The following is a 14,782-nucleotide window of genomic DNA, read 5'->3' on the forward strand; positions in this document are numbered from 1 at the left end:
CTGTTTCAAAGTTTTACATATTTGAATTTTAGAACTCTGAATCCCATTACAATAAAGTTTCTTAAGAAATCAGAGCGTAAAGTGGCTAAATTGCTAGAAATGATTTTACTTGGGAACCCAAAATGAGCAGTTTTCCATCCAGTTTTAGCAAACGAGTTGGTATTATCAGAATTCTTTCTCAGAGTAAACTCGCAACTTGCTATATCTATAGCCTAAAATGGGAAAATCTCTTAGCACTGGTGTAGTACACTCTCAGGTCAGGACCTAGAGTCTCTGACTGGGTAGCCACTTCCTAGAAACAACTCTGCGGTATAGAAGGAAGAGTAAAAATGTTTTTAAACAGATAGTGGTATTTATCATACAAGCTAAATGTGTTTCAGCATGTAATTGTAATTAAATTACTAACCATCCATATCCATAAAATGGAATAATGTACACCTATCAAAAGGGATGGGGATATCCATGCGTTGAGTGTGCATGCACCTCCCCCCACACACGTGTATTATTTTATTTATTTATTTATTTGTTTGTTTGTTTGTTTGTTTGTTTGCGGTACTTGGGCCTTTCACTGTTGTGGCCTCTCCCGTTGCGGAGAACAGGCTCTGGACGCGCAGGCTCAGCGGCCATGGCTCACGGGCCCAGCCACTCCGCGGCATGTGGAATCCTCCCGGGGTGGGGCACGAACCCGTGTCCCCTGCATCGGCAGGCGGACCCTCAACCACTGCGCCACCAGGGAGGCCCCGTGTATTATTTTTAAAAGTATACAATCTGTTTTAAACACTAGGCTCAGTCCACAGAATATTTTCTCAAAGCACCTAATTGACCTACAGTTTCCACCTTGTAATAGCACATCTAAATTATAGATAATTTTTATTTTTCTTTTGGAAAGACTAGTAAATCTTTATGAGACATTATGATGCAAATTGAAAGATATGACGTGACATGTTTGCCCTATTTAAAAAAAACTTAAAGAATTGACTCTGTTGGATTTGGAGTAGATGTTTTTTCTTAAATTTATTACATAAAAATTTTTTTTTCTTTAAAAATAAAAACAGTTTTATTTATTTCATTCTTTCTCATTTGTATGCCTTAAACTTTTTTGTTTTGTTTTTTTGGTCACCTTAGTGCCTTGGCTAGGACCTCCAGTACATTATTGAATATAAGTGGTAAGAGCAGTTATCCTCTTCCTTTTATGACTTGTTCCTGATATTGGGGCAAAGTAATACCATCAGGTTAAAGAAATTCCCCTCTGTTACTATACTGCCAAGTGTATTTGTGGGTTTTTTTTTAAAAAGTCATGAATAGGTACTGTTTTTTGTTAAATGTTTTAGGAATCTGTTGAAATGATCATATGTTTTTTCTTTCTTAGTCTACTGATATGGTGACCTGCATTAATTGATTTTCAAATGCTAAACCTGCTGTGATAAACCTCACTTAGTTATGATATATTATCCTTTCATATATTCCTACATTTGGATTGTTAGGAATTTTTCATCAATGTTTGTAAGGAATCTTGTTCTGTAGTTTTCTTTTCTTGAATGTGTTCGTATGATTTTGGAATTAGGGTAATTCTGGCCTCATAAAATCAGTTAGAAAATATTTTCTCCCTTTTTCTTTCCTAGACATGTTTGTATAGGATTGGTGCTATTTCTTCTCTAAATGTTTTGTAGCATATCCAGTGAAGCCATCTGGGTCTAGTGTTTTATTTGTGGGAAGATTTTTAGTTTTAAATTCAGTTTCTTTAGTAGATATAGGAATTATCCATTTCTTCTTGAGTGAGCTTTGGCAGTTTGTGTTTTTCAAGGAACTTGTCTATTTCATCTATGTTGTCAAATTTATTTATTTATTTTTAAAAACTTATTTATTTATTTATTTGGCTGTGTTGGGTCTTCATCGCTTCATGGGCTTTCTCTAGTTGCGGGGAGTGGGTGCTACTCTTTGTTGTGGTGCACGGACTTCTCATTGCGGTGACTTCTCTTGTTGTGGAGCATGGGCTCTAGGTATGTGGGCTTCAGTAGTTGAAGCACGAGGGCTCAGTAGTTGTGGCTCACGGACTCCAGAGCACAGCTTCAGTAGTTGTGGCACACTGGCTTAGCTGCTCTATGACATGTGGGATCTTCCCGGACCAGGGCTCAAACCCGTGTCGCCTGCATTGACAGGCGGATTCTTAACCACTGCACCACCAAGAAAGTCCCTATGTTGTCAAATTTAAAGGCAAAGATTTGTTTGAAGTTTTCTCTATCTTTTTAAAACTGTGAGATCTGTACTAGTGATATACTCTCTTTCCTTGCTGATACTTGTAATTTGTGTCTTTTTGTGACTTTAAGAAGGTCCTGGGATATAAGATCAATATATAAAAAATCAATCGTATTTCTAAATGCAAAAGATGTACAATTGGAAATGTAAATAATACCACTTATAATAAACCAAAACTATAAAACACTTAGGTATTAATTGAATAACATATATAAATGCAAGATCTATATGCTGGAAACTCATGGGGAAAAATAAGCCTCCTAGAGCCCCAAGTAAATGTACATATATTACATTGTATTTGTGGATCGGGAGACCATAGTATTAAGATGTCAATCTTCCCCAATCTATAAATTCAATATAAGTCCAAATAAAATCCTAGCGTAATTTCATAAAAACTGACAACTGATTCTAAAATTTATGTGGAAATGTAAAGGACCTGGAATATCTAAAGCGGTACTGAAAAACAAAAATAAAGTATGAGGATTCATGCTACCAGATTTCAAGTTTACTATGTCAAAACAGTGTGATATTGGAGAGAGGTAAACATGTAAATTAATGAAACATAGGAGTACAGAAATACATCCACAAATAAATAGTGAAATATATATTTTTTTAAGTGCAAAGATAATTTAATGAAGAAAAGTTAGTCTTCTCAACAAATGGTGCAGGCACAGTTCAACATTTAATGCAAAAAAACCCCATAAAAACCTTGATTCATATATTATACTATATATAAAAACTAACTCAAAATGGACCAAAAATCTAAAACTATAAAATTTCTAGAAGAAAACAAAGGAGAGATTGACTTAGGTAAGAATTTGACACTAAAAGCATGATTCAAAAAGAAAATATTGAGAAATTGGACTTATCAAAATTAAGGAATTTTTTCTTTGCGAATTTATTATTTGAAAAACACTAATAAAATGAAAAAAGAAGCTACAGACCAGGAGGATATACTTATAAGTCAAATATCTCATAATGGACTTGTATCTAAAATATATATATATATACACGCACACACACACATATATAAAATAAAAAATGGGCAAAAGATTGAACAAACACTTTACCAAAGATATATGATTGGCAAATAAGAACATGAAAAGACGTTTAATATCATTAGTCATTAGGAAATGCAAATTAAAACCACAATTAGGTACTATTGCATACCTGTTAAGAGTGGTTAAAGAAATTAAAATAAAAACCTGATAATAATTCTGGGCAGAAGGCCAAGTAACTGGAAGATTTATATATTTATAGTGGGAATGAAAAGCAGTACAGCCCCTTTGAAAAGTATTTTGATAGTTTCTTATAAAGTGAAACATCTTTTTACTATATAAGCCAGCAATCCCAAATTTACCAAATGAAGTGATAACCTATATTTACACAAAAATTGTATGTGAATGTTATAGCAACTTTACTCTTAATAAACCAAAACTAGAAACAACTCAAATGTCCATCATGTGTGAAATGGATAAACAAACTAAGGTACATTCATACAATGGAATACTATTCAGCAATGCAGAAGAGAGAACTACTGATAAAATAACATGGATGAATCTCAAATATGTTATGTTCAGTAAAGATGCTACAGACTGGATGATTCCATTTGTATGACATGCTGGAAAAGGCAAAACTATTGAGACAGAAAACAGATCAGTGATGGCCAAAATCTGGCAGTGGGGAAATGAGCTGATTGCAGAAGGACATAGAAAAATATTTTAGGATGATGGTCCTGTTCTATATTTTAATAACGGTATTGGTTACAAAACTATATGCATTTGTCAAAACTTACAGATCTGTACACTAAAAAGAATCAGTTTTACTGAGTGTAAATTGTACCATAACAAAAATGGAACAAAAAATTAAGAAAAAATAATTGCCTTAATGTTATATCTTTCTATATGGGAACACACTGAAAATTTGAGGCTAGGACTGTGGTTTTACACTAAGCAAAGAATTCTGAAGAAATCCACCTTAGCAGTCATAATGAATGATATGACACAAATTATCACTATTCTAAATATGTCAGGCAGACGTCCTGCTGACAAGAGGGACTGTCTGGTATGATAAGTAGCTGCATCAGCTTATCAATTTCCAAGTACAAAGAGTGAGTGAAATATGTTATTTTTATAAATGTACTACATGGAGAAAGATATTTTTCTTATTACCGTGATTATCATTGTTGGTTAAAAGGCATTTTTGTATAACCTAAATTCAAGAAGAAACTTGATTACTAAAATTGAGAATGAAATTTGATCCTATTTTGTAAAATAATGCCTCACATAACTTATATCTGGAAAAGTGCCTATACTTTTTGTATCTCCAAAGAGTTTATAAAAGTTCTAATTTTCTCTCAGGGGGGAACATATAACCTAGAAGCACATGAATATGGCACAGCTGTGTTCTTACTATCCCACCAGGTCCAATACATGATCAATGTGAATTGTTCGATTTTAGGTCATGAAGGCAGCCAGCATAATGTTATTGATGATCTGATGGCTACACCTACAGTATTGGAAGCAGTGGTTCTCTGGCTTAGAGATATTTACATAAACAAAACGAATGAGGGAAGAAACCTCCTAAAAGTAATAACTTGCAATTGCTGGAATCTGGTTACCAGCTTCTAACCCTTCTTTATTGATCTGCTTTTACTCTGAGGCAGGTTAGCAAAATTTATTTGTATGTGTTTCCAAAACCATAAACCTGCATACATTTGTGGAAATGTGTTAAAAAGCAGAACAATCTCTAAAGACTATGCAGACTAGCATAAGTATTTGGTGAAAATTACATGCCTGGATTGTTGATTGGTCTATGCTTATGTAGCAAATTAGATGTGGATATACATTGTTTCAGTGAGTACTATTCATATTTTATAGAAACCCAATTAGCCAGTATAGAAAAATCTTTGTTTCCTATGGTTAGTGTTTCTCTGTTTGTTGGGGACTTTTCATTCAGGTAACGATTTCAGGAGAATTTACCAAAAAAAGTATCTTCTCCAGAAGATGTCAAAAGATACAGAAGTGATTTAGGTGCAAAACTAGAACTATTTTATGTAACACCCAAAAATAGAAGAGCAAAAGAGAAAAATATTTCTATTGTAAAATGAAACATAGTTCCAAATCACTTGAAGAATATGGAAATTATGACAAGAATGCTTGATGACAGGTATTCTGTTGTACTGAATGGATGATTATGCTTAAATGGTAAAATGATAATAAAGATAATAATTAAAAGAGTTACTATGAGGCAGGCAGTATTTTAAGAACTTTGCATGACTTAGCTCATTTAAGCCTCACAATACCCTATGAGGTAGTTTCTATTATTTTTCCCATTTTAGAGATAAGCTCTCTATACCTGTTTATTCTTAAGTCATTTGCCCATTACCATGGTATTATGTAACAACCCTGGTACCTCGGGGGTTTAATGCAACAAAAGTCCAAATTTTCACTCACATCACAATCCAATTGGGTCATCAGTAGATGCTTCCTGTATGTGCTATTTTAGGCTCCCTCCGTTTTGGGTCTCCGCCATCCCAGGGTTCTCCCAGTTGTCTGCTGGATTCCCTGCATCCAAAGGGCGGACAAGTCAAGAGACAATAGAGGATTGTCAGAATCCTTTAGGGGCCAGGTTAGGAAGTGGCACAAACTAATTTTACATATATTTCATCATCTAGAAGCCACATTCACATAGCCTGAAATTAGCTAAACCGAGGTTGGAGCTTAGGTACTCTGGCTCCAGAGTCCAAAGCTGTGTATACGGCATCACACTCAGAAAAAAGAAAAAGAGTGGTAAAAAAGATATGAGATTTAGTATGAATTAATTTTCTATCCTTTTAGAACTCCTCTTACTATTTGTTAGTAATAAAAATTCAGAAATCTAGTTCTTGAATCTATTTCTAAGTTAAAGATCAACTTAGAAGCTTAGATACCTCAAAGCTACCTACTACTTGTAAACTGTTAACTTGTGTTTTATACAGAAAATATACTCAAACTTTGATAATATTCTCCTATACAACTTTGAAAAGAACACAAAAATATTTCTTAAAATCACAGAATATAGTGGGTCTGTGTTGGGGAGTCTTCATCAATTGCATTAGATTTAATTTCTGAAATAGTAGCTCCTCTTCTTTAATTAAAAAGATACTTTTCTTTTATGATAATGCTGAAGAATACAGATAAGATACCATGTTTCCATATTTGCATTCTGATTTGCATATTTCATCCCCTTAGATACTAGTGATCTTCCTACTTCAGTGTAAGATTCAAACCATTGATAATGTTGCATGAGCCAATGACTATGCTTCATTTAAAGCAGTTTATGAAGATTGATGAGTCAAGCACAAAATTTCTGTTCTGCTCAAATAATCTTTCTGACAAAATTAATCTGATACACTTTTAATTACGTACATAATCATTATAGTGTTGCACGTAATTAAGCATAAATGGTACGCAGTTCAAATACATAACATTACAGTAATTAGTATTGCTTTCATAGAGCCAAGCCAAATTTTAAATTTTAGCTTTTTTTTTTTTTTTTTGCGTTACACGGGCGTCTCACTGTTGTGGCCTCTCCCATTCCAGAGCACAGGCTCCGGATGCACAGGCTCAGCGGCCATGGGTCACGGGCCCAGCTGCTCCGCGGCATGTGGGATCTCCCCGGACCGGGGCACGAACCCACGTCCCCTGCATCTGCAGGCGGACTCTCAACCACTGCGCCACCAGGGAAGCCCTAAATTTTAGCTTTTCATGTTGGTAGCTCCTCATAGTTCTTTATGATCTGTTAGAAGAATACATATTTACCGTTTCATCTGATATCATATACTGTTTAATTGCCTCCATATCACCTCTCTATACATACACAAATTCTCATGCAGGATACATTCAGTAAACCAAAAGCTAAGTTGCCCTTGTCTCTTTTGCTATTTTCAACCACCAGACTCCCACCTAATATGCAAAATCATGTGTGAGGTCTGATCTTTCATAACCATTTTTATCCATTTTCTCTTATTTCTCCTCTTTTCTCGCCGTCACTACCATGATGTTGGTAACCTTTTAGCATGCCTTGTACTCTTCATACTCCAGGGGTTTCAAGATTGGAGAGAGCAGAAAGATGGAACCAGTAGTCTATGGATTTTCTTCTTCAGACTGAGACAGGGCAAAGAAAGAGTTGGGCTATAGGGATTACGTGGAAAACAATGCATTTAAAGCAGTGAATTAATATGCCTGTCCTAAGGTATAGACTAATAAATTAGGTAATACCCCTACCTTCATGCTCTGTATCCTATAAGATATTGGTCTTTTCTATGAGAAACTGTTCCTCTTTCTGTCCGAACCCCTTCCTACATTTATCTCTGTCCCCTCTGCACCACTGAAACTGTTTTTAAAGGTCTTAATTGATCCTATTAGGAAACCCAGTGCAGTCTTTAGGCTTCATCCAAGTATATTTCTCAGTTTTTAATATTTATTGCCCTGCTTACTTCCATGGACTGTTATTCTTCCTTAGGTTTTGTGAAGCTTTCTATGTTCCTCGTCTATATATTTAGTTATTTCTCAGTTTTCTTTTTTTTTTTAAACACCTTTATTGGAGTATAATTGCTCTGAAATGGTATGTTAGTTTCCGCTTTATAACAAAGTGAATCAGCCATACATATATACATATATCCCCATGTCTCCTCCCTCTTGCATCTCCCTCCCACCCCTCTGGGTGGTCACAAAGCACTGAGCTGATCTCCCTGTGCTATCTGGCTGCTTCCCACTAGCTATCGATTTTACATTTGGTGTGTATATATGTCCATGCCACTCTCTCACTTCGTCCGAGCTTCCCCTTCCGCGTGTCCTCAGGTCCATTCTCTACATCTGTGTCTTTATTCCTGTCCTGCCCCTAGGTTCTTCAGAACCTTCTTCTTTTTTTAGATTCCATATATATGTGTTAGCATACAGTATTTGTTTTTCTCTTTCTGACTTACTTCACCCTGTATGACAGACTCTAGGTCCATCCACCTCACTACAAATAACTCAATTTCGTTTCTTTTTATGGCTGAGTAATATTCCATTGTATATATGTGCCACATCTTCTTTAGCCATTCATCTGTCAGTGGACACTTAGGTTGCTTCCATGTCCTGGCTATTGTAAATAGAGCTGCAGTGAACATTGTGGTACATGACTCTTTTTGTCCGTTTTCTTTATTAACACCTTTTCTTCTGCTTGCCTTTCACATATAAAAGTTCTCTAGGTTTGATTTATATCATAAATATTCTTTTTTAAGGGATGATTATTTTCTCTTTGGACTTCAAGGACCAATTATGTGTTTTTGACCTCCAAATCTCCACCTCTAGTCCAGACTTTTCTTCTTAGTAGACTCAAATTCTCAACTCCCTCCTAGCCATTTTCTTGTCAACATTTTAAACCAAACCGTCAAAAGCAAACTTAGTATTTCCCTCTAAACCTCCAGTCCTTCTGTTATTCTTAATTCATTTTATTGGTACTGTTAACTCAGTGTTACTATGCTTTCACCAAGTTTCTGGCCATCCACTCATCTAAATATTCATAGTCTTAACCTTTTAGATAGCTTTTCTATCTTTACTGTCTTTTACTCATTTTTCTCCTTGTTATTAGGCACTTTCAAACAATACACGTCAGAGTATATCACTTCTGTCCTCCTTAAGTAGCAATGATTCCCATTATTGAAACAGAAAATTCTACTTAATCTGAGAATTAATCTACTTCTGTCTGGCCCCAAATAATAATTCCAGTCCCATTTCCTACCACATCAAACACTATGTTTTAGCCACACAGGGTTATTTACCATTGTCTTTACCTCTTACATGCTGTCATTTTTAAAAAATTTATTTTCTCATATTGTCTACTTTATCTGGAATGCATGCTCATAAATTCTGTCTACTGAGCTCATCTTTTAAATTTTAGTTTAAATTTAACTTCTTTAACAACCTTTTTTCCAGATACCTACCTCTATTTCCAGTCTCTGGACGAATTCTTCTCTTTCCAGCTAATGTCACATGTATTTTTATTTAGTATATGTGTTGTTCTGCTATGAATTATAGCTGTTGTTTACATTGTTGCACTTCTCATCTAACCCCACTTGCTTCCACACTCATGTTGTAATTCATTAATTTGTCTAAAGCAATTTTGCATCTGTGGAAGCCCAGCAGAGTCCTTAGCATTGACTAGGTGCTCAATCAGTGTTGAACTAAAAGAAGCATATAGAGTAAAGGCAATTTTGGACTGATTCCACCATAATCAAACAAGATTTGACAACTCAATTACCTAACTTAAAGATGTAAATGAACTATCTTTAGGACCTAGTTTAATTTAATGGACTAGAAATGACACCTGAGAGTATTAATTGTCATCCTAGAATTAAGCTATTTTACTGATTTATTAGTTCATTCATCCTATAAAAATTATAAAAAACACTTCTTGTATCTACAGCACACTACTAAACTTAGAATGACAAAGCAAATAAAAAAAATACACCACGGTTTCAACCGCCACCAGATTGTACAGTGGGAAGTAGAGGCATTTTTGAAAACATAGGCTTTGTTTGTAGTCAGCCTGACCTTGATTTGAAGTTTTGAATACCATCTTCATCGTATATTTACCATATAATCTTAAATTAGTTATCAACCATAAGTTTCCTCATCTGAAAACTATAAATTACAATGATATCTACATTTTTGACTGGTATGGGGTTTCAAAGAAATTGCACATTTCAAAAACTTCATATATATGCATGTATCTACATATATATATATATATATATATATTTTAGGTTTATAATTTATAGCTGTAGATACTGGTGGGGGAAACCAAAATGTAAATAACTACCATATGAAACAAAAATGTTATAACTTCTAAAGATCCATTTATTCTATATTTTTATTAATAATGTATTTTTACAGACCAAATGACTGGTCTTTGCACATTATATAAATGTTAATTTTTATAACAGCATATAATTGGCATTGACCCCAATTCCAAACCTACAAATCAGATGTGTTGATTTGTATAGTGGCTTAATTTATATCAAGGATGCAGAAATTGTTCCAGGTATCTCAAAGAGAAATAAATTTTAATATAAAGTGTCAATTGTAATAGAACAGTGGAAATTGGAAGTCGAAGAGGGCACACCTAGCTTTCAGCTTATGGAACTGCAGTTATGTTCCAGTTAGAGGGGAAGCTATGGTAACTGATGAGTTTACTAGTAGCATATTGACAGGCAAGAGAAAAAGACCAGGTTTTTATCCTGGGGCACTTCAGCCTTAAGAGGTTGACAAGAAAATGTGGAACTGTACAAAGGAGGCTGTGAAATAGGAGGAAAACCAGAAGTCCTGAGCCCTGGAAGCCAAGTGATGAAGGTACATCAGGGAAAACTAGTTAACAGTGTCAAGTGCTGCTGATAGGTCAGGTAAGATGAGGACTGAGAAAAGGCCGTCACACTTATCAGCCTCAAGGTCATTGGAAACCTGTGTCTGAGCAGCTTCTGGAGCAATGGAGATAAAACCTTTATGGAGTGGGCTTAAGATAGAAACAGAGAGGAAGAAAGAGACAGTGAGTATGGATTATTTTGTAAGTTTTGTTATAAAGAGGAACAAAGATACTGGGCAACGGTGACTCCTACAGGACGTGAGATCTAGGTTTTTTGTTTTTAATGTGGGGAAAAGTAGTACAAGGGTCAGAAAACATTCTGTAAAGGGCTATAATAGATATTTTAGGTTTGGGGGGCCAACTAGTCAACTAAGGCAACTAGTCGGGTTGTGTTTGTAGTGTAAAAACAGCCATAGGCAATATGTAAACAAATGGCTATTGACTGTGTTCCCATGGAACTCAATTGACAAAAAGGGATGGAGGCTTTAGTTTGATCTAATATCAATTTTTAAAGATGATTATGAGAGGAAGTAGAGAAAAACTGAAGTGATATCCTTGAATAGGTGAAAGGGGATGGGATTTGTGCACAGGAGTTGGGGCTGGAGCTTTAATTATGAGTTAAACCAAGTTTGAAAAGCAAGAAAAACAAGAATAGGCAGAGGTGGGTAAAATGTGAAGCATAAATCTGTGGAAAATTTCTTTCAATAGCTTCAATTTTCTCAGGGAAGTAGGAAGCAAGATCATCATATGTGGGTGACCATTATGAAGGAGATTTAAAGTTTTAAGAAGAGAAGATACATAAAATATTGATAGTTTCATGAAAGAGTTTAAAAGCAATTGGGCTAAGAAAATACTAGAGATAATTAATTTTTTAGTAAAGTACCAAATTTTCAGTTTGGAGCTGTCCTTTTCCACACTGGACTTTCATATATCTTTATTAAAAGTTAAAATATTTCTGAAGCACCAGCTAAATTTGTGGCAAATATCAATTTATTTTGAATCATTTAACCTTGATCTTTAAAACCCTTATTTTTCTCCCCAGGGGAAAAAAGGAAATTGTCACGACCCATTAATATCCCTATTTTCAGACACCACAATCAGTCATACATTCTCTCCGTAATTTTTCTTGTTTAGCAAATCTTATTCCTGTTAGAAATTATTTGTGAAATGAATATGCCTCTATCACTTCATCTGTGTTTCATGCATTTATCATACTGAATCCTAATTTGCTCTAAGGTTTTGCTAACTTTGGCTTCACTGTTTTTGTTCTGAAAGGGTTTAGATTTATGAAATATATTATGTCCAGAGTTGTCTAATATTTTGCCACCTGCTTCAAAGGTTATACATGGATTAGTAAGTCAAAACAAGCCCTCAAAATATAGAATATCAATGGATGTGTCAGATAAGAAAGGCATAAATGGTGAAATCAACCACTGAGTTGACATTTTTCCTCTTGAAATAATTTACCAGAATTTGAAAGGATTTGTGCCTTTGAATGTACGTAATAAGGGAAAAAGTGAAAGACTGAACAGATTGATCTGAAATTTTTATTAACAATACTTCAAACAAATGCAAGCCAACATATTTTAGAGGGAATAGATATTGTTTTGTTCTGTCAACCAATCATACAGACTTTCTAGGAAACCAATCAAAGCTGTATTATTATGGTTATGCACTGAGTAAATATTAACGTTTAAATTTAAATAGTATATGTGTGTGCACAGTTATATAGACATAATATCTTTGCTTTTCCTCTACAGAACTGTTGCCCAGTTGCCAGCAGTTGAATTGTCAGTATAAATGTGCCATGGTCAGAAATAGTACAATGTGTTACTGTGAGGATGGATTTGAAATAAAAGAAGATGGAAGAAGCTGTAAAGGTAATTATGACATATAATTCTACTCAATTTTATTTTAACAGAGGCTTAATTAACAGAAATTTAATAAAATATCCTCAAGCACCTACCATGTGTTCCACACAGTGTTTATGTCCACTTTATTTTTTGTCTCTTGAGAGTTAAAAGTTGGCTCTCCCCCAAAAACCACATGTAGAAACATTAGATAAGCATTTATACAAATCAATTTTCTTTCCTTTTTTGATTGAAGTGTAGTTGATTCATAATGCTGTGCCAATCTCTGCTGTACAGCAAAGTGACTCAATTATACACACACAGACATTGATTTATATATTCTTTTCCATGATGGTTTATCCCAGGAGATTGGATATAGTTCCCTGTGCTGTACAGTAGGACCTTGTTGTTTATCCATTCTAAATGTAATAGCTTGCATCTACCAACCCCAAACTCCCAGTCCATCCCTCTCCCTCCTTTCCCCGCCGCTTGGCAACCACAAGTCTGTTCTCTGTGTCTGAGTCTGTTTCTGTTTTGTAGATAGGTTCATTTGTGCCATATTTTAGATTCCACATATAAGTGATATCATATGGTTACAAATCAATTTTCAATTCATATTGCAGTAATGACAGACATGGGACATGTCAGCAATGGGATGTGTTTTGGTCAGTCACTCAAACTTTGGATTTAATTATTTTAACCTCCTAAATAGTTTATGTCTGTTATATAGCTGCAGTGTAGTAGACATTTGTTATCTACTAAGTTCATAATAGTCATGTAATGTTCTTTACAACTTTTGCATTGGTAATTCTGGTGATTGATATTTGACCAATGCAATAATGATGAATATAAAATATTTATTTTTTAATGTCCTAATTTTCGTTTTTGTGAACGTTCTACACCAAATGTTTACTTTCCAAAATGACTCTACTCTGCCATACTGAACTATTTTAGGTTATTTCTTCATTATGTTGAATCCAAATATATATACATATACATAATATTATATGTTTGTGTATATATATGTGATATATCCACAATATAAACAATACATTATTTTATATGGTATTTAGAATCTATATATAGAAAACATTGAATATAGAATCTGTGTATAAAATTGAGGAATATCTGTGTTACCAGCACCACTAATAAAAAGAATATTTTCCAAAGAAATTGGTACTTTGCTGATTACTTTAACCCTTTGCTTTAATATTATAACTTTTACCTTAAAAATAGAATCTTAAAGTTGAAAAAAATCTTCAGAGAATATTTTTTTAAATCCTCATGACAAAAGTGAGAAAAGTGAGACCCTGAAAAATTAAGTGACTTAGTTAAGTCTGCACATCTTTTTAGTAAAAGACTTGGGACTAAAACACAAATCTCCAGAGCCCACTTATTCTTATCCTAGAGAGGCTCATTGGTTTATAATGTACATCGGGCTTAAATTTTCAGCTTGTGGTTTTTTCATTTTCTGCATAATACAAATATTATAAAAACATGTATTATTAAATGTTTATCAGACCCAAAGACTACATAATCTGACTATAGGGGGACCAAACTGGTATATTTTATTTGACTGACATTATTCTTAAACCAACATTTGAAAATCAGAAGGTTGCACACAGAAGTTCAGACTTTATGAAAAAACTCAGATTTGTCAACACTAGACCCCTTACAATTACAGAGTCTGCCAGATATAAGTAGTACCTCTGGACATGCACACAATTTCAAGTTCAAAACAACACCTGCCATTCACACAAGGTAGGCCAATATACTTACCTGTATCCTTTTCACTCTTTTGCTATACCTCACTCCTATAGGTGTCAGGATTTTCAGCTCCTTTTACATGAATCTCTTTCTCCTGAATCTCTCTTTTAAATCTGTAAAAATCATCATAATCACTTTCTTCTGTTGAATATTAGTAAGCAAATACACAGCAATGTTTATGGAAGTTCACCAATAGAAGAGGAGATTTTTTTTACTTTCTCTGCACTCCTGGATGGCCAGGTCTGAGCATCATTTACGCTTTCCTGAAGGAATTTCCAGGATATTCTCTGTCCTTAAAGGAAGAAAGAAGATAGCGCTACAAGTGATGACATGCCTGTTTCTTTGCAGCCAATTTTGTGGAGTTACATCAATGTCAGAACAGTGCATTCTGACTGAGGAGAAAGAACAAAAGAAATCATTATTCATATTGCTCTCCTGTGTAGCATAATCACATATCAGAAAAACTAAAATAGGAACCAATAATAGTAAAGTTGAAAAAAATCGGTGAAAATATTATAGAT

General features: G+C 34.4%; 1 protein-coding gene across 1 annotated transcript in view; it reads left to right on the forward strand.

The window, feature by feature from the left end:
• Positions 1-14,782, forward strand: part of LRP1B (LDL receptor related protein 1B) — a 1,820,879-nt gene that overhangs the window by 844,892 nt on the left and 961,205 nt on the right. Inside the window, exon 4 of the mRNA XM_029226108.1 lies at positions 12,405-12,524. Within this exon, the coding sequence (XP_029081941.1) occupies positions 12,405-12,524 (120 nt within the window). The remainder of the gene's footprint in view (positions 1-12,404; positions 12,525-14,782) is intronic.

Source organism: Monodon monoceros, unplaced genomic scaffold, assembly GCF_005190385.1.
Source record: "Monodon monoceros isolate NGI ecotype Baffin Bay Population unplaced genomic scaffold, NGI_Narwhal_1 Super_Scaffold_16, whole genome shotgun sequence".
Classification (NCBI taxonomy): Eukaryota; Metazoa; Chordata; class Mammalia; order Artiodactyla; family Monodontidae; genus Monodon; species Monodon monoceros.